This window comes from Anas acuta, chromosome 3, assembly GCF_963932015.1.
Source record: "Anas acuta chromosome 3, bAnaAcu1.1, whole genome shotgun sequence".
In the NCBI taxonomy this organism is placed as follows: Eukaryota; Metazoa; Chordata; class Aves; order Anseriformes; family Anatidae; genus Anas; species Anas acuta.
This window is the reverse complement of record NC_088981.1, coordinates 79736124-79761298: the sequence shown is the minus strand read 5'-3', so window position 1 is coordinate 79761298 and position 25175 is coordinate 79736124. Positions and strand designations below refer to the sequence as shown.

General features: G+C 37.6%; 1 protein-coding gene across 7 annotated transcripts in view; it reads right to left on the bottom strand.

Annotated features, from left to right (window-relative positions):
• Window positions 1-5982: 5982 nt before the first annotated feature.
• MAP3K7 (mitogen-activated protein kinase kinase kinase 7) overlaps window positions 5983-25175 on the bottom strand; it is a 51104-nt gene continuing 31911 nt past the window's right edge. For 3 of the 7 annotated variants that reach the window (XM_068677930.1, XM_068677932.1, XM_068677934.1), the window contains 5 exons: window positions 21373-21440; window positions 14986-15094; window positions 12131-12192; window positions 11484-11599; window positions 5983-9005 (listed from right to left, as the gene is read on the bottom strand). In XM_068677930.1, the coding sequence (XP_068534031.1) occupies window positions 8825-9005; window positions 11484-11599; window positions 12131-12192; window positions 14986-15094; window positions 21373-21440 (536 nt within the window). In that variant the 3' untranslated portion in view covers window positions 5983-8824. Of the gene's footprint in view, window positions 9006-11483; window positions 11600-12130; window positions 12193-14985; window positions 15095-21372; window positions 21441-21654; window positions 22393-25175 lie in introns of those variants that run through there. The other 4 variants (XM_068677931.1, XM_068677933.1, XM_068677935.1 and 1 more) reach the window with 3 other exon arrangements.

Genomic DNA, 25175 nt, shown 5'->3' with positions numbered 1-25175 from the left:
GGGTTGGTGATGACTCATGCTATTAATTTGTCTGCTGGGTGGCAAACACGGAGCAAATCGACGACATTAGCCTAGATTAAAGACGTTCACCTTGCAAAACCACTGCCACAGCTTCGCATCCCTGCTGCTCTTTGAGGTGGAGTTGTGGTGGCTGCAAGACGTCTCGTACCGCAGTTCCTCCTGCAGCCTGACTGGAGATGCGCTGAGGGCACACGTGGCTTTTGCTGCTCGTGGTACTCCTACTGCCAGCGACGATTCGAAAACGCTGCCTACTGTATCTCAAACCATAAACCGTGTCCAAAATTACAGGGCAAGTTATGCTGTGCACTCTTAAAGTGAAAACTGCAGGTCAATTTTATGTTTGGCTATTTCGAGGCCCAGAACACATTCAGCATCACAAACACAACAGTTGGGAAAAAAGCAGGTGTATGTATCATCTCTGGTTTTATTCATGGGCAGATGGGGAATTTTGGGGTATTCCCAAATGCTAAGTGCAGACATCTGAGAGTAATCTCTCCCAGATCCATCTGTACAGCCTACAGTGAGGCTGAGGTGCAAGGCAGAGCACCCTTTGTTCTGCATCATCCACTTCAGGAGCCTACATCAGGCTCACAATTTGAATTACTGCCTTGCCAGGAAAGCAAGTGGAGCTTACGTCTTGGTGAATACACTGAGCACCCCTCCACCCAAGGCTCATCTCTTCAGAAAGAGGTCAACATGGGAAGAATGGTCATACAGCGAGCAGAGACAACATCAACCCTCTGTAACCCTGATCCTTGTGGAGAACGCTGCGCGTCTTCAAGCTTCTTACAGGCGCTGCTGTCCTAGATACACTGCAGCAGGCTTCTCAACCCTGTCAAGTACATAAAACTCTTGAAATTAAAGAGAAACTTGTAGTTTTCTTTTCCTTGCCTCTTCAGAACAAAACAAAGAAGATCCCCAGAATCACGGCTTATTTTTAATCATGTTGTAAGATTTTGAATGTTGCTGTGCCTGAAAGCAAGCAGAGCCAGCATTAGCGCATTATCATCACTCACACTGCAACGATTAGGTCTGAGCAGATACCAGGGGGCACATTAGTCCAAGTAAACGCCAGACATAGGATCATAAAGGTTCAGGAGAGCTCAAAGTGCTTAGTGTTCATCATCTGATTCTTAAGGGATTTGTACCGACGCCAAGTTCAGAAGTGAGCAGCATGGCCTGTGATGCACTGCCATACTGTACAGCCGTATTTTTATGCAACTAACCACAGCAACACTGATGCTGCATTCAGCTTCTGACGTGCCTCGAGATGCAGCCACTTCTCCGAGGGTGCTCGGCTGGGCAGCAGGTCAGACCACGGAGCTGGTAGCAATGAGATTTGAGAGATCAGTTGTGATGATATTGCAAAAATATTCACCACGTAAAGTGCTGAGCACAGATGAATACATGCCTCGCCTGAGCACCTCCGCACTTCAGGCAGATTTTGGAGCGACTGCATGCTTGTCCATTACGCAGCAGGAGGGAGCACAGCATAATCACTCAGCACTTCTAAGCACCTCTTAAAACATTCAGCTCATTCAGTCATCCTGCAAAGTAAAAGGCTCTCAGGAGTTGGCAACACTGGCTGAGGGAAGGCTACAGTGGCTAATTTTATACTACACTGCCAGCATAGAGATCTCTGCTATTTTGTTTAAGACATCTACACGTCAGATTTCTTAAATATTTATATATATATATATATATATATATATATATCTTTATATATATATATATATATATATCTTTAATTCTAATGTGTATTTCTGAGGAGGGTAAGGGGGATAACCAATTGCAAAAAAAAAACCACAACCCTTCCTCTTGGTGCAAGAAGCTAATTCAAAGCAAGGAATCTTAAGCAGCAAGTTCCTTATCACTATAATTATCACTATAAACCATTCATAAGAAGCTCTTCCCGTTTCAGATACAGCTGCTGTGAGGTTAGTGAGACTTTCCTGCAAACACAGAGAAATGGGAAATATGTAAGATCACACACTCTCCCTTCTCCTGCATGCGCTGCTACTGATCAAAGACTGCTGTCTTGAGGGTCTACTTTTTGCTGAAGAGCCTTGCAAACAGCAGGCAGACGTGATGCTATCTGAAGCTGTGGCAGCAACAGGTTCTCAGCCCGTCAAGGTCTTTTGAAAAGTGACCACCTCCCACCAACCGCCTCTGTCCAACTGACACAGTTGGAAAAAAAAACACACAAATTTTTAGGAACATCATCCTGCTGCAGGTGTGAAGACAGTACTTCGTTTGCTTCCCTGCTCAGACAGTTTCAGACATCTGGATTAACATGCCCGATTGGCTGCAAATTCATTTTTCTCATTGGCATTCTTTCCCTTTCTTGCAAGTTTCTGAGATTTTGGCATTTTGTTTGATTGAGACTTTGCAGGCTCACTTCTTGTGAACCTGACATTCTACTTTTCCCCCAGCAACTTCAATGACCAGACTAGAAGTAATCACTTGGGCAAATGAAGACACAGGGATGCTTCAAACCTTATAAATATGTAAATGCCTGCTGTTAGACTCTCTTTTACTGATGGCAGTCTGAAAATGACTCACTCCACTGTTACAAAACTAGTTTCCAAATAAATCAAGTACAGACTAAGGTTTTCTAGACTCGATTTCTTTTGCAACTAGATTTTACCATGTTCTTTAGTAACTGTCTAGTCTCTGTATGTGGGTCTCACTGGCAGGGGCTAAATTTGTGGGAGCTGAAAAGAACACAGAAAGGTGTAATCGGTTATATCAGCTCGCTATTCTGCTACCTCAGAGACCAGGTGTCAGGGAAGAAGAAAATCTCCCAAATATGAGCTCTTAGACAATTAAAAAACAAATCTGATTCTCAATGTTCATCCTAATTTGCACCTTTCATGATTTGTCACAGCAGGATTATTCTGAGATCAAGTTCTTAGCCTGAGGTTCTGCTCGTGAAGTAGCTAGATGTTTATCTAGCTAGGCCAGAGAGTTTTTCTGCCCCTCCTTGTTCAGGTCACTGAGCTGGTAAAAAGAAGCTGTTGCTGCTGGTAGTGCTCACAGGAGTACACACCACCAGCTCCATCCACTGCTGGCAAGGAATGGCCTCCTTCAGCTGCGTCTGAGCAGAGCTGGTGAAGGCTGAGGATTTGCCCAGGTGGTGCAGGCCCTAAAACGTCAGAATTGCAACAACAGAGATTGAAAACTCAGCTTGACCTATAACAGTTTTCTGGGGGTTCAACTCAGCTCCCCAGCAGTGTTTGTAAAGCTTTTTACCCTTTCCTTTCAGCACCGGGAAGTCAAAAAGCAACCATGAAGTAAAACCAGGGCCTCCCTTGTGCCACTTCATGCTGTTCCTTTGTCAGTGCTTTTGGAGCAGGACTCGTGCCAGGGCTACAGGTGTATTTTCCTGATCGAGAGGCAAGATGCAGCATACTGGTGATCTTGGCCTTTGTATTTTATTGTTTAATCTAAACAAAATTTCCAACTCCCTCCTCAGCCATTTTTTTGACACACAGTGCTTTTGATGAGCATAAGACTGTCCCAATCCTCCAATTTTGCTGCAGCTCCAGCATCTCCCAGCATTCACAGACACCTGGAGCAGTTGTTAGGCCCCCCTAACAAATTTATGAGCCCTCCTCTCCCCACCAAGGCTGCCAACATGCAGCTATTGTGCTTCACTCATTTAAAGCACAGCTGCAGTGATCAAAATGGCTCCTTGCGCTGCCTCTGTCTTGGGTCCTATCTATGCAGTGGAGTGACAGAAATATTTTGTGCCTGGCAGCCCCGCAGGGCCCAGGCTGAGCTCAGAGGACAAGCTAAATTAGCTTCACCTCCTACCTCCCAAACAATTCTCAGCTATGCTCTAGCCCTGCTGCTGCTGCTGGTGATGTAAGAAACTTTAATAAGAGCCTGATTTGCACGTACCAGGTTTAACTTTTGGGAGGCAGCTGCCTGAGGAGCCCTCTGGCAACTGGCAAAGGCAGACTGGCCTCTGGGACCTTGTGAGAACAAAGACGCCCACAGCATCCCTTCTGCAGCAATGGCTGGGTGAATCCACATCCTCACCTCACTGGACTACGTAGTCCCTCCCTTAGGCTGACGTTTGTAACACTGCCAGTTTTCTGAAGGGAATCCGAGTAGTCCTAAAGGCACATGGGGTTGGCACCAGTTATGCTGCAAAAAGGGCTCAGAGCAAACTATACTTGATAGGATTTGTTTTTCACTGATTTTCTGCTGTAAGCTAGAGTTGTGACCCATCCTGTGTGCTGAGCCAATATGCTATATGAATGAATGCAAGTCACTCCTTGGTCCTCTGCCTAAATACCTCAGGAGAACAGCCTACACAAGCAGCTGCTCCACTGCCTCTCCCTTTCAACACTGCTGGGAGGGAAAAAGAGTTTGGGAAATGGCAAAATCCTTGCACTTCCCCTGGTTTACATGCCAGCGTTAGGAAATTTGTATTTACACTGGGAACACCAACTGTTGGTCTGAGGGAAAACAGCTGAGTCTGGCAGGGGGATGGCACAGCTGGGGCACACAGCATCATGCCCCCATCTTCTCCTGGCACTTTCACCCCAACAAGGCAGGGACTCCATTCCACCCCCGTCCAGCTCTGCCTCTGCCAGTGCCTTTTGCTTGATAAGAAGTTAGAAACCTTTCCAGCCTTCATGCATCATTCTGCTCCTCTTTCCACCTATTAAAGGCAGCAGTTCCCATAGCTGCCTTTGACTACCACCACTCTCCAAGTTGGAAAGGGGTTAATGGCAAAGCAGGCCTAATGATGTGAACACAAACCCATTTTATCCCTTTAAAGTATCGCAAGTTTTTAGCTACTTAATGAAAAAAAATCATAGCTGTGTGCTTTACATCAATACTTGTTTAGGTTAAAGTCCTGGGATTAGCGATGATTTTAAAGTATTTTAAGACAGCTTTTTATTACTAATGATAAATTATTTGGTTTAATGAAAGAGCAAAACTGAATTTAAGTATGCCCCCATGACTAGTCAGAGTGCAGGTGTGAAGTCAAAATATTTGTAGCAAATCTGTCAAAGTGCAGTGGGAGATCTGAATTGTCCCTGCAAGCAGAAAAGGGTCACACAGGCACAGAAGATAATCAATGTATGCTCTTACATGCACAAATCTGTATGTATCTGTCTTTATCTTCTTTATCTCTGGAACTTTATCTTCACAGGCAGAAAGCACTGCTCATCTAGTGACATTTTAAAAGTAACTAAAAGGTAACTACAGCAGGCTTACCGGTCTCAGCTCAGCAGATTTTGGAAATAAAAGTAAATCTATCCATGTGGATTTGATACTTGCAGTTCTCCATACCTATACACATTAGCAGTATGCATAAATGCACATAAACATATACACAGACTTGCTTTTTAATAGTTCTCCTTTTCAACCAGTTCAGCACATGGAAACGCATTCTGAGGGGTCAAGTGGGTACCTGTATTGCCCAAGTTGTTCAAAGCAGCTTGAAACAGATCTGAAGCATGATTTTGTCTTCTTCAGAGGCAAGGAGACAGTTAACAGGTTGCATCCATCTATGGTATGTCAAAGGAAACTCTTAAACAATAAAAGCCATTATGACTAGAATACAGAAGTTCCAGGGGAAGGAATTCATCCACACTGAACACGAGAAGATCGCGCTCATCTTTTTACAGAGCACCAGTATGAAAGATGTGGCATTCTTAAAATATCTTGATATTCGGTCATGACCAAGACTATTCATCCAACACCCTACTTCAGCACACAGGAAGGGAAGAGCTAATAACAGAAGAATTTTCGTTTGGTGGTGGGAACAACTGCATGATGATTATCCCCCAGCCAGTGTGGGATTTCATCAGAGATCAAGGATGCCCTGGCAAGTGTTGGGGCACTATTACATGTTTGTGGAAGTCTCTCAGCTTTTATTAACTAGATTCCTGAAAATGTAATAAAACCCTCCAGCAGAAAGCCACACTGCTCATTCCTGAATCATATGAAATCATTCACCATTTTATATACAAGTTTTGAATTACAATCTTCAACTTCTCATCAGAAAAAAAACACAAATAAGCCTAAAAAAGCATTTTTGGTAGAACTGCACAGTGTACAGAAGCATACTTTCAATTATACAATATCTTACAGAACACATACTTTAACAAAAAGCAGAGCCTGTTACTTTTTCTGAGAAGGCACTGCCCAGACAAAAATTAGATGTTTCACCTCCATTACTAGAGGAACGGCTTTAACTGGACAAAAGAGTACATGAAAAACTTCCTGAACACTCCAGATAGCTTAACAGAAAAATAAAAGTACATTTGTAAACAACTTTCAAACAAGAGCCTTAAGAAAATAATAAAAGTCACTAGAAAATTAAGCTGTTAAACTCTTAGTTGCCCAAACTGCTATGTTCTACACTTTTTGATACACAAGTTTTGCCACACAGAACACCTCACTGAAAATTATAGGCAAATAATTAAAAAAAAAAAAAGGTGCAATTAAGAAAGAGACAACTTGAAAGCCAAAGGTCAAACTCCAAATTCCCTTTGTAAATAGTAAGAACAGCAATATAACCTAAATAGTGAACAGAGCCAAGTTCAGCAGCGCACCGGTAGCACAGCACTTATTTTACAATCTGAGACCCTTTTTAATCTAAACTCTGAAAACTCATAAACAACTGTTAGAAGTGACGCTTGTATTAGGTACCATAAAGCTAGCACTGCGTTCACTTCCATTATTCAGACTTTGCCATAAAGTGACTTTTCATATGCAATGCTGATTTATTTTAAACAAATCTGTTTTATGATGAGGCAAAGCATAAAAACTGTCCTGGGAAATGATTTTGTGTATGTAATTATCAACCAAGCATCTCAAGTCGAGCGTTGGCATTTATGCTGCCCTACTGGATGCTTAAGCATATGTTAAGCAAGCTGCTGAACACGGAGTGCGTCCATTTTGGTAGATGGACAGATGTATGCGAACAGCAATGCTTTGGATAACTTGTGCTATTCCTAATACTACAGTTATTTTCTCCACCAATTACATTTTGCTATAAATATGTGTGCCCTTAAGTTGATCCCAATATCAGTTTCAGCTAACTAATCAAATTATCTGCTAAGGTTTGGGGAATGATAACCCTTCCTTTATTTAAGTAAAAGAGGGAAGCACTTCTTACTCCCAAAAGTTTGCCAACAGTAGATTTATTTTCAAGACAGAATGACACCATTCAGTAAACTGTCAGCCACTTTCGTTGTTCACAGATACGTTCACAAGATGTTTATTATAAGGGGAAGAGAAAAATACTGTGATATTTTTACCACGAATGTTTTCTCCAAGTTCTGCTAATGGGCTCCTACAAATAATTATTCATTTCAAGTACGCAGAAATCAAAGGTCGGGTTACCTCTCCTACTTTGAGGGCTCAGCAGCTAGATTTCAAATTTCTATTTTTCCTTTGCAAAAGAATGTTAAAACCCTGCCCATAACTGAGTACACCAGGAGCTTATGTAAGGAATAATTTCCTATTATATTTAGAAATGCCTCATTTCTTTACCAGTTAGGAGTTAACTCATAAACCAAATAATCAATCGGCAACGTAAACGAGTAGTTATTTTCTCCCATGTAGAAATGGTAAATAATGAGACTGATAATTACATATTTTGCTTGAATTCATTAAATGCAATTCTTCAGTCACAAAGGCAGCAGGCGTTCTGAGATGGACTTCAAAGGAAGTATGTTCAGATGAGTGGAGTAACTGAGATTCCTGATGAAGACTGAAGCCATTTCCCTCATTTTCTTAATAGCTTCTGCCATTTCCATACTTAACTCCATTGCATCATTTGATATTTAAAATTAATTTCCCAGAGTCTCTTTCTTCCTATCCAAAACAAAGTTACTTGCATTTATGGCAAATGCTTTTGAGGAACTAAGTTGTAAAGAAAAAAATATTCCTGTAAGTGGTATGAAGGGAATGCTTACAATCTTGTTTTAATTTGCTTTCTGAGTTTCCTTTTAAGAATGCTTCAGTGACAAAAAGCTTTGAAGGTTTAAAACACTTTATCACATTTTTGTTTCCCTCTTTTATACAGGGGATAAATTTTGCGCAGTGAATCACGATCGTAACTTCTGCCCAGTAACTACATGGAACTGCATGACATTCCCCCCAAGAAAGTAAAGAAAATACAGCCTTTTACTTCAAATATTTTATGAATGCAAGGTTACAACAAATATATTAGTCAAAATGCAGGGCTATCAAGCACTGAACCAAGGATGCTGGCATCAGTTTGACTATTATTTTGCATGTGGAAAAAATATACTACGTCTACAGGTAAAAGGCATCACTAACGCATCATGAATTACTCTGGTCAGCCAACATCACCTCTGCAGCTTGGTGCATGTTTATGTCCTGAAAATAATCATCATTATAAATTTGAGATGAGACACTGGAACAAAACCATTCTTAAACAGGAAAGTTTTTGTTTTGCTCTTATCGAGGTAACACCAAAAACTAAAACCAAGATCTTACAATTTTGCAGCCTCTAACACTTGTTAGGCTAGCCTTCACACAAGGAGCATGCATACAGCCACGGTTCTTGCTTTACACTGAGGGCTGTTGGTTAATTCAAGTCACTGTTTTCTCACCTTATTGGGTTAACCTGTTGAACTGGATGTCCACCATAGGAAAATGAAAAAATTAAATGATGTTAAGTGTAGCAGACAAATACAGACCACACCAAGAAGCTTACACTCATGAGTTGTCATAATAAGGGATAATAATAACAATACAAAAATCAGTCTTTTCTGTGCATATTTTTGATTTGAAAGGTCCCAGGAAATCATGATGTGCCTGGCCGTTTCTGTTGCTGATTTCTGATGACCTCTAATTGTTTTTTGCATTGCTGATAGTAAGTTGAGAGACTCTTATTTTCATCTAAGAGCTTTTTATGTTCTTGTACCAGACGAGATGTGTTTTGCTGGTCTTTTTCATCCTGGTCCAGTTCTGCTATTAGTTCTTGTCTACAGTTAAAAAAAAAAAAAAAAAAGTAATCGTCATTTATAGTCTACTTCTATTTGTGTGTAGATGACTTAATGTGCTTCAAATTTTAATTTGATTATCAGTCTGAATTCATGGCTGGTGATATCTTGTGCAAAAAAAAAAAAAAGGTAACAAAAAAAAATCTTATTCTTTACTGTATTCTGAGGAGAAATTCTCTTCCAAATCAAATCCACATTTAAACGTTAGAACAGCTGTAAACAATAGACTCAATCTCTACAATTTTCCTTTTTTATAATAGCTTTCAGATGTAATTCTACAGGTCACAGTAGAACATCTAAGAATCTACACGGAAATTTATAAATATTTTAGCTCTTAACTGTATATTCAAAAATTCAGTAGGCAACTTAAAAGGCAAGACAGCAATAATTTAGATAATTTTTTAACTGAAGTGCTGTTTGATCAGGCAGATTATTTTTACTGCTGTTATTTGAGCTAATATTTACAATAAATTCAAAATGCTTTTAGCAATTACTTTTAGAGGAACAAATTCTCTACAATTTTATCCCTTAATTTCTATGAAGCATATTAGTGTTACATAAAACATGAGGTTGCAGTTTTGTTTTTTCCAGCATACTAATTATTTACAGACAGAACATTAAAAAACAAAAACCTAAAACCCAAAACACCTGGAGTTGTCCAAGCAATTCAGTTAATGTTTCATCATGTAAAGTTCAGAGCTGCAGGAACACTAATTTGTGCTTTACATACCCTTACAACCCAACTTCTTGCTAGAGCAGAGTTTGTTTGACTCTTAGAAAAAACACTGCAGTAACTGGCAATTTTACACTGAAACACTGTTTTGTAGTTTGAGCTGTATATTTTAAAGCAGTGCAAAACAGACTCAGGCAGATTATTTTTGTAACTGTCATTTCACTTAATTTACGCATTAAGAATTCAATATGTTTTTAAGCAACAATTTTAGATGAACAAATGCACTGATAAACTTGCTAAAAATTATCCTACAAAACTGATGTAGCTAAATAGAATGCAGTTTGTTTTACTATTTGTTTATGAGGTGATAAGAAGGCAAGCTGCCAACAATATTTTAGCAACAAAATAGTAGAGGAGAAAGTTCCTCATGATAATTAATTGTTGCCATATGGTTTGTAATTACAGCTAAAGAAAACTTCATTAGTTCAACCTTTATAGAGTAATTACTACCTCAAACAGCATTAAATACATCAATCACAGTACTATTTTTTTGTTTCAAACCTAAGGGCAATTATGTTCTGACTAAGAGAAAACAACTTGGGAGAAATATATCTATACAGACCTTCCAGGAAAAAAAAAAAAAAAAGAAAGAAAAAAGAAAAGGAGGAATCTAAAGGTATGAATTAACAGTTGTGAAACAGGAGATTATTTTTATATAATTTATTGATCTGGAGGGACTATAGAAATAAAAACAAAGTTAAGATCTTCACCCTAGTTTCAGCATAACCTCAACAAGGTCTAAAAACTCTAATCATACTTGAAAAAATTCTTTTCAAGATGCTATGACAAAATGAATAGATGATGTAAGGTCAATCTTAAAGTAGCTTTTTCCCCATTCTGTCTGTTGTTTCTCAAGTAGAAGAGGTTTACACACACATTTTTCTCATTGGCTATTCCGCAAACACTGAGGCCTGCAGTGTCTCAGACTCTGGTGGGTAACAAGCTGTTTCCTTGGTCTAGTATGTGAGTATGTAATGACCTCTCAGAACTGCTCCCCAGCATCAGGAAATAGAAATGAAGAGAAGCAGAACACAACAGAACACATTGCAAACTGAAGTTCTGAATCAGCAATAACTTTGGCCCCAATCCAACAGAACATGCAAGCAGTTGCTTCACTTATACGTGTACACAATGTGCACTAGAAATAATCTCTTTCCTCTTACGATAAGAAAGTATGTAACAGCTTTTATGTATTAGGCGCTAAACCCCTGGTAGAAAACCACAACATGTGTCTTGATAATACTGCTATAAATGTGATTATTAACACAAGTCAGATATAAGATAAAATCTAACTACCAATAGATAACATTGAGATATTACTCAAAATTCTATAATGCATTATCCAAATGGTTATCTACAATTTATAATTGGAAGTCTTTTATTGGACAGTGTGTGGAAACAGAATTGCAAAGTTCCTCAACATTCCAGGTCTTTCACTTGAGATGACACAAACATTACTATTATGGAATGTACGCAAATGTGCCACACACTTTCTTGTAGGGCCTGTCCAGAAGAAAAGTCTTAATATTGCTTAAAACTTAAGTTACGGGCTCTGAATACCTCACCTATGGTGCGGATCTCAGTATCTATACAGGATTAGGTCTTGAAAAGAACCATGCCCTATGAAATTTTACTTCAGAAAGCCTGAAACAGCAGTCACAGATAACTGACTTAGTGTAAAAGAAGCATAAAGAAAAACAGACAAAGGTTCAAGACATGTCACTTACTTCCTCTGCAACAGCAATGCAATTTCTGTCTGAACTTTCATATACTCTTGTGCCATTTTGCAGTGCTGTTCAAACACAGCCATAGATTCTTTGGAGTTTGGACATGGTGCTAGAGGCTGAAAATACATCAGACGTTAAAAAATAATGAACTAATGAAGTCTCTGTGGTGTATTTATAACATCTTTTAAAAAACAGTAGGCTTTTAAAAACAAGTGTTAAACCATGCCCTAGAAAACTTTACTGCACTGATGCCAAAGTTGTCTCAAACCTCCAATCTGCAGTTATTAATCTGACAGTCTCTTTGTCACAAGGATCAAAAAATCAAACTAATGTTTAATCACACACACCCCAAATTAAGTGAATGCAACAATTTGATTCAGTAATACTCAAGCAAAAAAAAAAATCTTATTTTGACAGTCAAACTCAAATTACATTTGGTTTTAGAGATCATGTTTCCCAGGGCTTGTTTTTAATAGCTTGATCAAATCTGAGTCAACCAATCTCAGATTACATAATATATTTTTTTAGCCTTGGTCAAAAGTTAGACTATAAACACTGGTAAGTATGTGGCACTATATTTTGCAGTCCCAAATTCACACATAAGAATGTAATGCAAAACAAACCATCTAATGACACATATTTATTACCTGTAACTGATGATCTAATGTAAGATATGCCATTGGGATGGAGTTATCTGACCCATTGGTCTCTGTAACAACACCAAGAACATTTTAATGCATTTTTAAACACAGATAATTCTATTTTTACAGGACAAAACCAAGAAAACTACATTTCACAATACACAATCTGAATGTGAAAAGGCAAATGGAAATAGCAGTGTTCCAATCCCAAGGCAGTTGACTCTTTGCTTTTCTGATAAAGTTAAGAACTTCAAAATTACGATCTATCACACCAAGAAGAAACAAATATTAAGGTTGTTATCCTACATTTCTAGAAGCCATGTATCCGCATACACATTCTTTAAAATATTATTTTTGTACAGTTTGCTATCATGTTCTGTTTATTAAAAAAATTGCCATTTCATTCTTGTTTATGAAGGATCAGCCAGCCAGCCATGCATCTAATGATTTTAAAATTAGAAGCTGTGCAAACCAGCTCTGCCAAAATAAAATAAGCACAACCTCCTGCTCAGTTTCAAAACCTACTCCTGGTGAGGATTTTAAGTATCTTCCTCACAACAAGCTCTAGGGCATTTCCTTTGCTCTGTAGAGACACTTTGTGGGTAGCAAGGGACCCAATACCCAATCCATCTTCTGGGCCTGGCTGCTCTCTTCTTACACTGTAATTACTCTGGATTTCTCTAGAGCTTTAATCCACGTTTAACATGTTTCTGAATTCTTACACGTTATATATTTTGGTAGCCCAGAATCTAGGATCACAAGGTTACTGTTAAGCTTTAAGAGACAAAGGAGTAAAGACACATTGAGAAACTACTGATTTTATAGCTGCATTATTGCTACTAGAGGATTATATGGAGGAGGGTAGGTGGGAAAAAAAAGGGGCTGCTTACCCATACCCCAAAAGCACCTGCCACAGAGTAGTCGTGGTAGAGAAACTAAGGTGTTGCCCTCAAAGACTATGCTATCTCCAAGAGCAGCTTCAAAAGGAAACAGAAATAAGAGGGTGGGAATGGAGAAAAAGTGGTTAAGTGTATGCTCGTAAGGAAACTGGAAGGTGGTAAAAATAATAAAAATAACCAAAAAAATAAAACCAGAAAGACTTAATCACCACAGTGTCTTAAATCAGAACAATGCCTTCCCTACATTTGATTACTGCCATTTATGGAATACTGCTACAGCAAAGGAATTATTGCAATGTTTCAAATACATCAATACATGCAAAATACTTCAGATTGCATTCCTCAGCTTTCGGCTGTGTCACAGAACTGTAATTTTTCCTATGATTGATCAGATTTGGCTGTGTCCTCATTTTAACATTTTGCCCAATTAACTTAATATTGTACATTCTTTTACAGAAAACTAAAATTATTTATCTGTTCAGAAATGCAAATGGCCCTTTGTTAACGGACTGCATAAACCTAATAAGAAAAAAATATACGTGTGGTATATTCAGTATTTACCTGAGTATAAGGTGAGGGACTTCTATGAACAAGAAAGCCACCATAGTAATGGACCTGACTTTAGCTCTAGTGGTGTGCTGCATCTAAGGCCAGAGATTTAGGACAAACTGCCTTTGCACTGGCATAAGATCAGCAGCTTTCAGTTCCCAATGAATTATCTATTTAACTAATGGACAAGAGCTTGCTTCTGTGTGAAGCAGCAATTCCCCTAAGTGCTCACTGCCTAAAGAAACTTGAAATCCAAGTTACACAAGAGAAGAAAGGCTGTGGCAGAGGGCATGGGCTTTGGGAATTTGTGTGTTACTAGGCATAGAGTGTGATTATGCGAAGTGACAATGGACAGAAAGAAGAAAGCACAGAAGCAAGGAATAAGAGTATGCTGCCCTCCCCTCCTGCTAAAGCAGGGCAAAAAAAAGTACACATCTTACTTTCAGAATCACCTTGTATTTGGTAAAATACCAGTACACATATATATGGATATATATATGCTGGCACAAAATCAGTCCATATGTGAGTTTCCATTTTGCAGTTGGTTACAGGAAAAGAATGACAGAATCTGATCAGTTAAAGATGAAATGGATTACAAGCAAAAGATATCAGAATTTAAGGCACTATGAAATACCAACTTGAGATTAAGTCTAAGAGTACCGTATACATTCTGGTAATGAAAATGTAATTCTTATGTTCTAAAAAGGAATTTGTGGGGATCCATTATTTATATGCAGTCCAGTATCGGTCCATTTCATAATGGTGTGCATTATGACTTTTAAGACTGAATTCAGCTATTAAATTACGTTTACTCAATCATAATTTGTAACAGAACAGTGATGCTTTTAGAAGTATCTTAGTATCTTAGAAGTATTTTAGTAGAAGTATTTACATTTCTGTAGACACATGTTTATACGTTTAAGACCAGTAACTTTGTGTGCACATACACATTCGGCATAAGCAAAATTACAACACGCAGATAAAGAATTAATGTATGCCAGCTGATACTCACCTAAGTAGCACTTCATTCCAGAAATCAGGGCAATGAATGCTTTATCTGTGCATTCATAATACAAATGCACGACACTAAAATGCCACAAGATGTCTACTTCCTTCCCTCTCCAATGACACTTTACAGACAAAAACTGGTGCTCTCTTAAATAGTAGCAGCACTGCACACATACAACACCTTGTGACAAACAAAACTCTTACAAGCTTAGGTAACTTCACATTACCAATATGAAACGTTTTTAAAGCCACTGTTGGAAACAAAGCAATGATGTAATGATTTAACCTAACCAGCATTAAAATGGGATGACACTTTGCCTCATTTTCTCTATATCTAGGTACATAACCTATCAAACATTTACTTATTTTTGAATGTAAAAGGTTAACTAATGAACAAAGGATTACCTGCATCATCAGGTGTCCATGGATTACGACTTGGCTTTTCAGAGGTTGGTCCCGAGGTAGTGATCATTCTCACACTAGGACTAGATGATCTACTGCTGTTTCTACTCTCCTGAAAAGATACAGCAAAACAGAATGACAAGGAAAGTTAACATTTTTTTTTTCCCAAAATGTTCATTTTACAAAACAGTATTAAAATGAAAAAAACAATGTGACAAAACCGATATTCCTCCCAAATACTCCCTGCAAACTTTTCTTCCTGAAAGCTTTCCAGATGGCTTTATAAACCTTGTATGCATTGCAGCAATTTCATCCCCATCTTTACTTCATCTTTGCTATAGAAAAAGAAATGGATATAATTCTGCTATTCAGCATAATAAAAAGTACTGTTGAACAATGCATTCAAGATCTTTATATAAAAAGCACAATACTACACACCTAGTAATTTTCACAATACCGTTCAATGCAATCTATCAGCTCCATAAAATAAGGAAGGAATAATGTTTTATTTCTGATATTTAGCCAATGAATGGAACTACATTCACCAGAAAGAATACACCTTACAAACTGCACTAGACTGCATTGTATTAATCTACAGTTTTTATTGTGGTTATGTTAAGTCGGAGGTTATACAATCCATCCTCAGAAAACATGAAGAGGTATTTTAACAAAACAATCAATTAGAACACTCAACTGATTAAAATGAGGAAATTAAAAAATGTGGAAATTATCACTCAAAGCAAATTGAAAACTAAAACAAAATTCTGCAGGAACCTCCTTTACACTGAAGGAGTACTTTACTACTTAAATCCTTTTCCTTATCAAAGCACAGAAGATCTAATACTGACTTCATTATTCCATCTAGCTTCTGTTTCAGAATACTTATTTACAATATAAATTATTGTATGCCATACATCTTCTCACAGACATAAAAGTAACACAGTAAAGGACTTAAAAGTATAGCCCCCACCATGTTTTACAGGAAAAAAAGTCAAAAGAAAAGATGCTATTCAAAAGACAATTATTTTCAATACGGGGTGCTTTCTATGAAATTATTAGCTAAATGTCCCCATTTTTTTAAAAAAAGAAACACTCAAATATACATTACCTGGAAGCTGTATTTCTTTATGACCCTGATTTCCAAATATCGTATCTTAATTTAATTTTAAAAGCCAGGATTTCAGTCAAGCATCAATCCAAAGAGTAGTAAGATCCTACACACTGAAATACCCATTATTTCAACTGCATTACAATACGTTTCTCCGGTAATTGCTTCAGTTTAAGAGGCTAGGAAAACACACTATTAGACTGCACACACGAGACCTATAACAGTAAATGCCCATACTTTCTAAAATGAAACATCTTTAAAACAGCAATAATTTAAGTCTACTGGGTAAAACAGGGAAGTCAGAAACATGGCTCAATTATTACCTTCTCAGAGCTTTAAAAATTGTTTAAAATGCAAACCTTATTTTGCAGCAGTTAACGCTGTCCCTGTGCCAACACTGAACACTTCAGTCTTGCTTGCTTATGCAATGGAAAAATGTTTCCAAACAAAGTACAGAGCTTTAGTACCAATAGTTATTAAAAATGATTTTTTTTTTGAAGTTCCCTTACATATTTGCTTAAGCTATCTATGTTTCTCAAATGATTTCAGTCTTCACATGCTGAGGAAACTCATATGTGAGTGCTTTCTGCCTTATCAAGGGAAATACATTCATAAATACAAAGTGACATGAAACTCTGTACGAACAAAGAAATTGCCAAACTGGGACTGAAATTTATCCATTAGCCTTGTATTCCTTCTTTGACAGAGCCACTGCAAGCAACATGAAGAGGAGTAGCTTCATTTTTTTTTATTGACCATTTTATGTTAGTAGCCAGGAAGTATTGTAGAAATAATCCAACGGGATGATATTATCAGGATGACCACATCAGATATTTTGAAAAATCTTTTGTGTTGAAGTCTTTGTTGACATTATGAAGGTTTAAGTGGCCTAGCTTACTGTTTACTGTCAGCGTGCTCAGATATGAATGATAAATAAACATCAGAAGATAGAGCAAGCATTTTTAATGGGGTGTAAGTCCTTAAAGCAAAAAGATCTGTTGAGTATGTAGTTGACAGCAAGGGGGTCCCAAGAAATGCTCTAGCTAGGGTAACTTAGGGTAACTCTAGCAAACCATGCTATACAGGGTTGCTTGCTGTACCAGATTGCTTTGGTCCATCAGCACAGTAAAACCACTTCTGTGATAACACTGTTTAGATGAAATTACTAGAGACAGAAGTGAAGGATTCCTATCTTGGGCACATTTTAAAAGCATCACAAAATCCAAGGGAAGTTCCCCAAACTGAATAGCTGTTAGATAACAGCGGTTGAGTGTGCTGACCAAGATACTTCAGCTCTCCTGGTGGTGTACTAGACCACAGCCACCTTCCCTGACACCAGCCTTGCTGACAGGTAAGCCAGTGACCGCTTTTCAGAGACCAGTTTCTGTCATCCCTTCATGGATATCTTGCCATTTTTGCCTCCTCCAGGTATCACAGTATGAAAAACATACTTTTTGTAAGGTTACTCTCAAATCGTCTTTGCCAGGTGGCCAAACTCGCACTGTGTTCTTAGCTTCTTAGTTTCCATTTCTCAAAGGCTTAGCATCTTGGAAAGCTGATGTGCTCTAAGGAATAACCCCCCTTCTCAGAACAGCATGATTTTTTCTGTGTTTAATTTAAACAGGCAAACAAATTTAAAAAAAAAAAAATCAGTGGTACCAGCCCTTTCTCCTCATCATCTGCGGATTCTGTCTCCCTATGAAAGGGGAGGAAGAAAAGTGCCTCTGTGACCAATTGCACAATCTCATGGGCAGAATGATTCACCTGTATGGTTTCAGATCCCATGAATTCTCACACTTAACTTGCATGCGGGCATGCATACTCAAACCTTGCCTCTCAACTGTTCGATACAGTACACGCTTTTCTTTAACACATTCATTTTTTCCACTTCAAAGTAAACTGAAAGTAGAGAGGCCCAGTGACAGTTAAACAACATTAAAAAGAAGTATTTCTGCTATTATGATGGCATTGTAAAGGATGATATATACCAATATGACCCAATAAAAACAGGTAGACGAGGACATGGATATCTTACTGATATCTTACTGCATAATCTTTAATGATTATGTCAAATAAATTTCTAAATCTACCTGTGTAAAATGCCAAATTTTGCAATGAAGACTCAATCGTGTATAAATAGCAGATTCGTTGTGTTCAATCTAGCCTCCCAAAGCTTTTTATGGCTGCAGCTCAGAGTCTGCACATCTATTTCTGTGTTACAAAGATGTTTAGGTAAGAGCAGTACTGGTAATGGACAGGCACCGCATAAATCCTAAGGGGTTTTTAAAGTGCATGTACAGGCAAATGGAAAGGCAGAGGAATCAAGTCAGTGGAGAAAAAAAGATTACATGCAAACATGAGTGGACCATCACAATACATGTACAGAAACAAATGGGAATGGACATCTGATTGTAAGAAGATTACACCAGCACTGCTCGTGTCACTTGGAGTTGAGTCTAAGGTCAGCAAGTACTAGAGCAAAAGACTTTCATCAAGTCCTGTGAAGAACAGGGCTTAATACATGTGATCTCAACAGCGAGCCCCTCCAGCAGCTGGTCCAACGACTGAAAACCTTAGGTGTAGTATATTTTCCTACCTAAGCTCTCAGTGTAAAAGGGTAAGCTGAGTACTAAAATCAACTGCAAAGCATTGTTACTGTCTGCTGATTTTGGTAGCATCAGTAAGACCATTACTAGAAAATGTCTTAAGTCTGTGAACACACACACACACACACAAGTATTCATCACCATACAAATCCCACAAAGAATTCTTCTGGCACTACACAGAAAGAACAATCAGAAAACTCACAAGGTTAGATTAGAACAGACCAGAAGCTAGGCAGGGAGTCCTCGTCTACCCTTATCAGGCAAGCACCAGAAACTCTGGTATATTTGTTATTAAGTACACTGTTTTCCTCCACCTTAACAAAAAATCCACTCCAAGGTGGAAAAACCTTCCTGATATGAACAAAGCAAAAAACATCACAATCATTTTCTATTGACATGTTGGCAATTTCCAGAAAAAAAATTAGTAAGATTTTTGATCAGCCTTACAGTGTTCTCAGTCAAATGGTTTTAAATCCTTGTCATAATAAAAAAGCAGCGCTACAGCAAAATTTTGAGCAGGACAAGGACTTAAAAGGCCTGGGTGCGGGAGTGGAAGCACACAGTGCTGTGGCAGCTCAATGAAGGCTACGCCAAAGGGTGGGTGTAAGAGAGAATGGAATGCAGGGAAGAAAGATGTTTGCAATGAAGAGAGGGAGGGGGAAAGGGATTTTCATGTTAGAAAGGATAACCTATATATGGTATGGTGCATATGGGGAGATGCTATAAACTGACCAGAGCTACACTAGTTACAGATGTGTTTTCTGCTTTGGCTTGTAGACTGCTTATACACATCGCAGTTCAAGATTTTAATAAGAATTCAAGGCAGCGAAGTCCAAAGCTACAGAAACCTAAAAAGAATACTTTTAGGTCTTCTGCTCAAACTACATTGTGCTTGTTTTCTTGTTTCCCAAATGAATATTAATATGCGTATCTATGTATATTAGAAGTTAGAAAAGGCTGCTGAAACCAGTGCTTTCTCTTCTCACACCAGAAAAAGGTGAAAATGTATTATGCACTGTCCATATATTATGCACTGTCCATATAAATAAATTTCTTCCAAAGTGCATTTTTCTTGCCTGTTAAAATTTTATGTTTTCCATGCCTTACCATAACATTTTCAAGAAGTGTAAAATAAAAGAAGGTAATTTTAATTCTTCCATTTATATTTCCAATATACACGCTATCAGAAGGAAGAAAGCAAAATCTGATTCTGGTACTTCTATAGACCCTCATCAGAAACTGAGGAAGTAAACAAAACTTTTTTGTACTCTCCTGGCCACAAGGGCAATTTAGCTAGAACAGCTACACAAGCAGTAGAATAGCTTTCAAAGAAACGTTTTAAAAAAGCTACTAGTATTTGAAGTAAACCGGAAATTCTATGTTTTCAAATATTAACCATTCATTAAAATTAACAAAAAACAAAAATTATAATTAAAAACATTCATACACCAAATCAGTGCAATTTGGTATAAATGTTGTACTATCACTTCATTTTTTCCCCCCAAGTCTTCCATAATTTTTGTTTTACTGTTAACCAAATAGGCTAATCAATTTCTTTACTAAATTTTGCAGATTCATTTATTTCTAGAACACCTGATTTCTCTGAAGATATTAAAATGTATTTAAGAGTCATTCTATTATTTTCTAATAGATTCAAATTCTTAGTAAATTAGTAGTAAATTCTACTAATAATATCTGGGTGATTTATGAGGTTTCTGCGGCTTTCACAGTCTACAGAATTAAAGAAGGATCAAATGTTGATCGCCCTTAAAGTTGATCACCCCTAAAGTTACCACCTATTTTAGATTATTGCAGTATGTTGTTTAATATGGAAACTTGATTAACCTGATGAACATGCTAAGCTCCCATTTTCCCAACATACAAACAATAATAGGAACATCAAAATTGCTAATTCACACTAGCGATGAAGTATCCTTTCTGAATTACTGAAACAGACACGGTAGCAATTAAAACACAAAATGAACACATCTGAATGAAGCATCAGCTGTACTTTTCTCATTTAAGATGTTCTTAGTATATTTTTACTTATATATAGTATAACACTGTCTGTTACCATGGCATTTACAATACCAGATATGAAATTATAAAATGTCTTATTGAGACAGTTATGTTAAAAAAAAAAAAAAAACAACACCAAAAAACGGTGTGATAACACCTTCCTATAGAACTTTCACAAGAAATGGAAAGATACTACTCCGAGTTACTGGTTGGGGCTCGGAGATTCATTAAAAAATATGCTTATAATATTAATGAACTTTTTTTTTTTTTAATTTTATGCAAGAAGTGAGTCTAATGTATGTATAACTGCTTCAGGCAATCGTAAGTAGTTATTTCAGTTGTTTTCTATATAAAAAGAGGTAAAGGCTTTCCTGTATAACATCTGCCCTGAGTCAAATTGAGTAGTACACATGAACTATTTGTACATAAAAAATGATAAATACTGTATGAGCTGTATCGAAATCACTGGTCATCTAGAGCTCATTCATAGATTATCCTCGTGGTATCGGATTTAAATGCAATAAATGGCACTGCATTCTGTCAACCTTCCACATGATTTCTACAGAAGTATCGAAGGTAGAGATTTCCAGACCAGTTTCCCTGTACAGACACAGCATCAACTTCACTGAAAGATAAAGAAGAGATGAGAGACATTACCTGACTGGACTCTGTTCCAGCAACAGTAAGATCTTGAATGGATCTGCGCCTCTGCTGTCCGTTTCCTGCTGGGAAAAAAAACAACAAAACAAAAACAAAACAGTGAAATCTATTCAGAACAAAATAAGAAGGGTGAGACTGTTGCAGAGGAGCTTGGAATTTGTACAAATCCACAGAGAGAAAGGGAGAGAGGGGGAGAGAGAGACAGCTGCAGAATTTTAACTCAAAACATGCTGGCCTGTCAACAAAAAGTATCCCCCCCAATACAATAACCACTCCTACCACATGAATTGCTGCTGCACTCCACTCCACCATCTTCTGTCACATGTATTTGAACAGGCTTAGGACTCGGGGCAGGAGCTGATGACGACATCTATTTCGAGTGCGTTACGTTATGGGGATTTCTAAAAGCTAGACTGCGAAGATAACACGCTGCCAGCTTTAACCTGTTGCTCTTTGGTATGCTCAAGTAACATAGCAAGGACTTCTGCCTGTGTTTTGGTTCCCTCGCTAAAACCAAGAAGCAAATGTGCTTCCTTCTGGGCAAACTGAAAGCTCTTTCTCTCCTTCAGAGAAAGGAAACTATGCCCTATTCTCATGCTCTGAAAAGTGTGAAAAGGGGACTGGTTCAGCTAAATCACATCTTGCTATCAACCTCCTGAGCACAATGCTGTAATCTTTTCCTCTTCTCCTTCCACCTGTTAGCAATTATCTACTTGTGACAGCTACATAAAACAGTTTAAATTTTAACACTGACACTCAATCAAAGGCATTTCCAGGAAACAAAGTCTCCTTAAAAATAAAAGAGATTATGCAACGGAATCTCCCTAACTACTTTGATTTTTATTACTGTGATTGTTTATATTGTCTCTTGAGAGCAGGTCAGCTGTCCAAAAGGAAACACCAAAACGTCCTGAGTAACAGCTGACAATGCTCAAAATTCTTGGTCTTAGATCTGCATTACGTAACTTTTCTACTAGAGGGTAGCATCTCAAACATGTACTACAGCAGCGGCAGCCCCTAACCCATCAACCACGCACTCTGCAGCCAACCCAATTCACTCAAAGTCCTCTAACAGGGTCTATTTTTTTTTAAACCTTTTAGATATTTATTCAACATCATTTCAGTATTACTTCACAGCCTATCTTAAGTATTTTGATTCGCAACAGTTACAACAAAAATGTAAGACTATCTATGCAATATGAATCAATACATTTAAGGTATCAATTTAATAATTAATAAATCACTGTTAATAATTCTTAAATATAGGTACTATCACATGTAGGAAGACATTACCACAAAGCAGCCATACCAAATTGTCAGTGTCACTTCACCATTTTATAATGACATTTTAGAATATAAAATTTCTAAGAAATACTATGAGAAACAAACTTACTAGAAAAATCAAGAATTCCAGAAAAGGAGTATATTCTTTACCCTGACTACAAATGAATTTTAATTGCAACTTTTTTTGAGGTCTTGACCTTTTGCTTCTGAAATTCAAAGACAGTCTATACTTACCTAAGCATCAATGACTATATTATGTTTAATACTTTACCATGAAGATACTAGGGATGAAGTGAATGACAAATCCATGTCAAATTTTTGAACTTGTTCACTTGTAGTGAACTTTTTCCACTAGCTGACCATTTAGAAACATGTTTATTAATTTTATAGAATTAGGTACTGTAGATAGTTCATCTGGCTGGCACAGCTGATCTCAATACTCAAGATACGGATGATCCACCCACCCATGACTGACACAAAATTATGTGCACGTTTCATTCAACAACACTGTTCTAAAATTAGCTCAGCTGAAATAAGCTTGCAAAAATATCTGAAATTCTCATTTCAGATTAGCAACATTTGTGAATTTAAAGAACCCCGCACATGTGTTGCTGAAACATTAGATCATGGCTGCCAAAAAGTTAAAATAATCAGGGTGGGGTGAAAGAAAAGAAAATGCTTTGGGATGGGGAGGGGGAGAGGGGCCAAAACTACTGTGTTGCAATAAATGAATACCTTTAAATGAAATATCTCCAAGTTAGTAGCATGAGGGAAGAGCAAGCTCTACTAGGCAATGCCATTTTAATTAGTGTAACTACTGCAGACATCTGGCAAATAGCTTAGACAAAGCAGAAACAGACTACAAATCAACAAATACTTATTGCTCCAGATTCAAGATAAATTCAGTTGAGAAGTACACTATGTAACATACAGCTTTTATTTGAAATTATCACTTCTTCTCTATGCGTTCCTTTCTCAATTTTAATCTTTTACCTCTACATTCATTTAAAACTCCTAATTTTTCCTCATTATAAAAACTATTTTGTAAATGTGCAGAAGCTATTATGATGTACCACCTCAGTATTTTAACAGTTTACAGGACTTTAAGATTAGAAATCAATGAGCACTCAATTATACATCTGTTTTGAGAGCTTTAGTGAAAAAGCTCCAAACACCTCATCACCACCTGAAACATTGAAAGACCTTAATTTAATTATTTATACTAAAAGAGAAATTGATCCAAACAATGATATGGCATTCGTGGTTCAAGCGATTACTGTAACATAGTTCTAGAAGTTCCAAACAGCACCTGGGGATTTATGCTTTCAGGTTTTCTTAATATGCATAGCTTGCAGATGATAGCTACAGTTATTGGAATATCCAAGTTTAATAACTTATGGATATATCAGCTAAGAGGGCAAAATGAAAGTGAAAAAACTGAGGGGAGTAAGAACAGGGAAGAGGAAAGAGCAAAACAATGCTCAGAGGAAAGTAGCATTATTTGCTGAATTACCAAGTACTCAACAAAATCAAAATAAAATAAAGCAATCATTCTCAAATTAGTTTCATGCCACAAAGCATTTCATATAAAAGTTGCTCACAACAAAAGATTTGCACTGGTTAAGTATACATTCTCTTCTCATTTACTTTGTTCTATCTTCATTTTCCTGTTTCTTCCTCCAGCTCCTCCCTCCTTTCCTCTATTTCATCTTCCTCATTTTCACTTCACTCCATCTTCTCTTCCATCAGCTTACTCCCTCCTACCCACCTCACGATACTCATTAGCCTCTCCTTACCAACATATTTCCTTGGCCTCAAAAAAGTTTCACACACTGTTTGTTTTCTGAAATATAATTCAAAACATACAAAAAATTTCTAGCACGAGCTGCTCCACATACTCCAGCGAAACCAATTACAGCTTCCTGCTAAGGCTTTTGATCATCCCTCAAATATCCAAAGCAGCTACACACGCTTCTCCCTGCCCTATAGCAGATACTTGCTTTCTCCTTTTACACTTTCACAAACACATGCTGCTTGTTCTCTTCTCTTTAAGGCAACAGTATTTTGTTTGTAGATCTGCAGTCAAAGTACAAACACTCTCCCTCTTCTTTCATCTCGCCTGTTTTCTCATTCAGATTCCCTCTCCTGCTCCTTTTCTTTTCAATTTAGTGCTCGAGGATCCTTCTCTTGGTTCCTCCCTGATCATGTTCTCCCAAACTTATTCATACACTGTAATCTCAAGAGCTTTCCCTACAAGAACCAAACCTCCCTTACAGTACAGGATGATCAGAAATTTAATAGTTTTAGAAGACAATTTAAAGAAGTTAAAACTCTGATCGGGATTCCAGAAGAATTAAGTGATCTGGGGAGGATTTCTGGCTTATACAGGCTTTGAGGTAGATGTAGAAACCACAGATTAAAGCATCTGATTTCTATGATTCCTATTCTAAAGATATTCAACAAAATGTGTCTATCCTGAGTAGTCACTTATGCAGTGCCAATGCTATAAAAATACT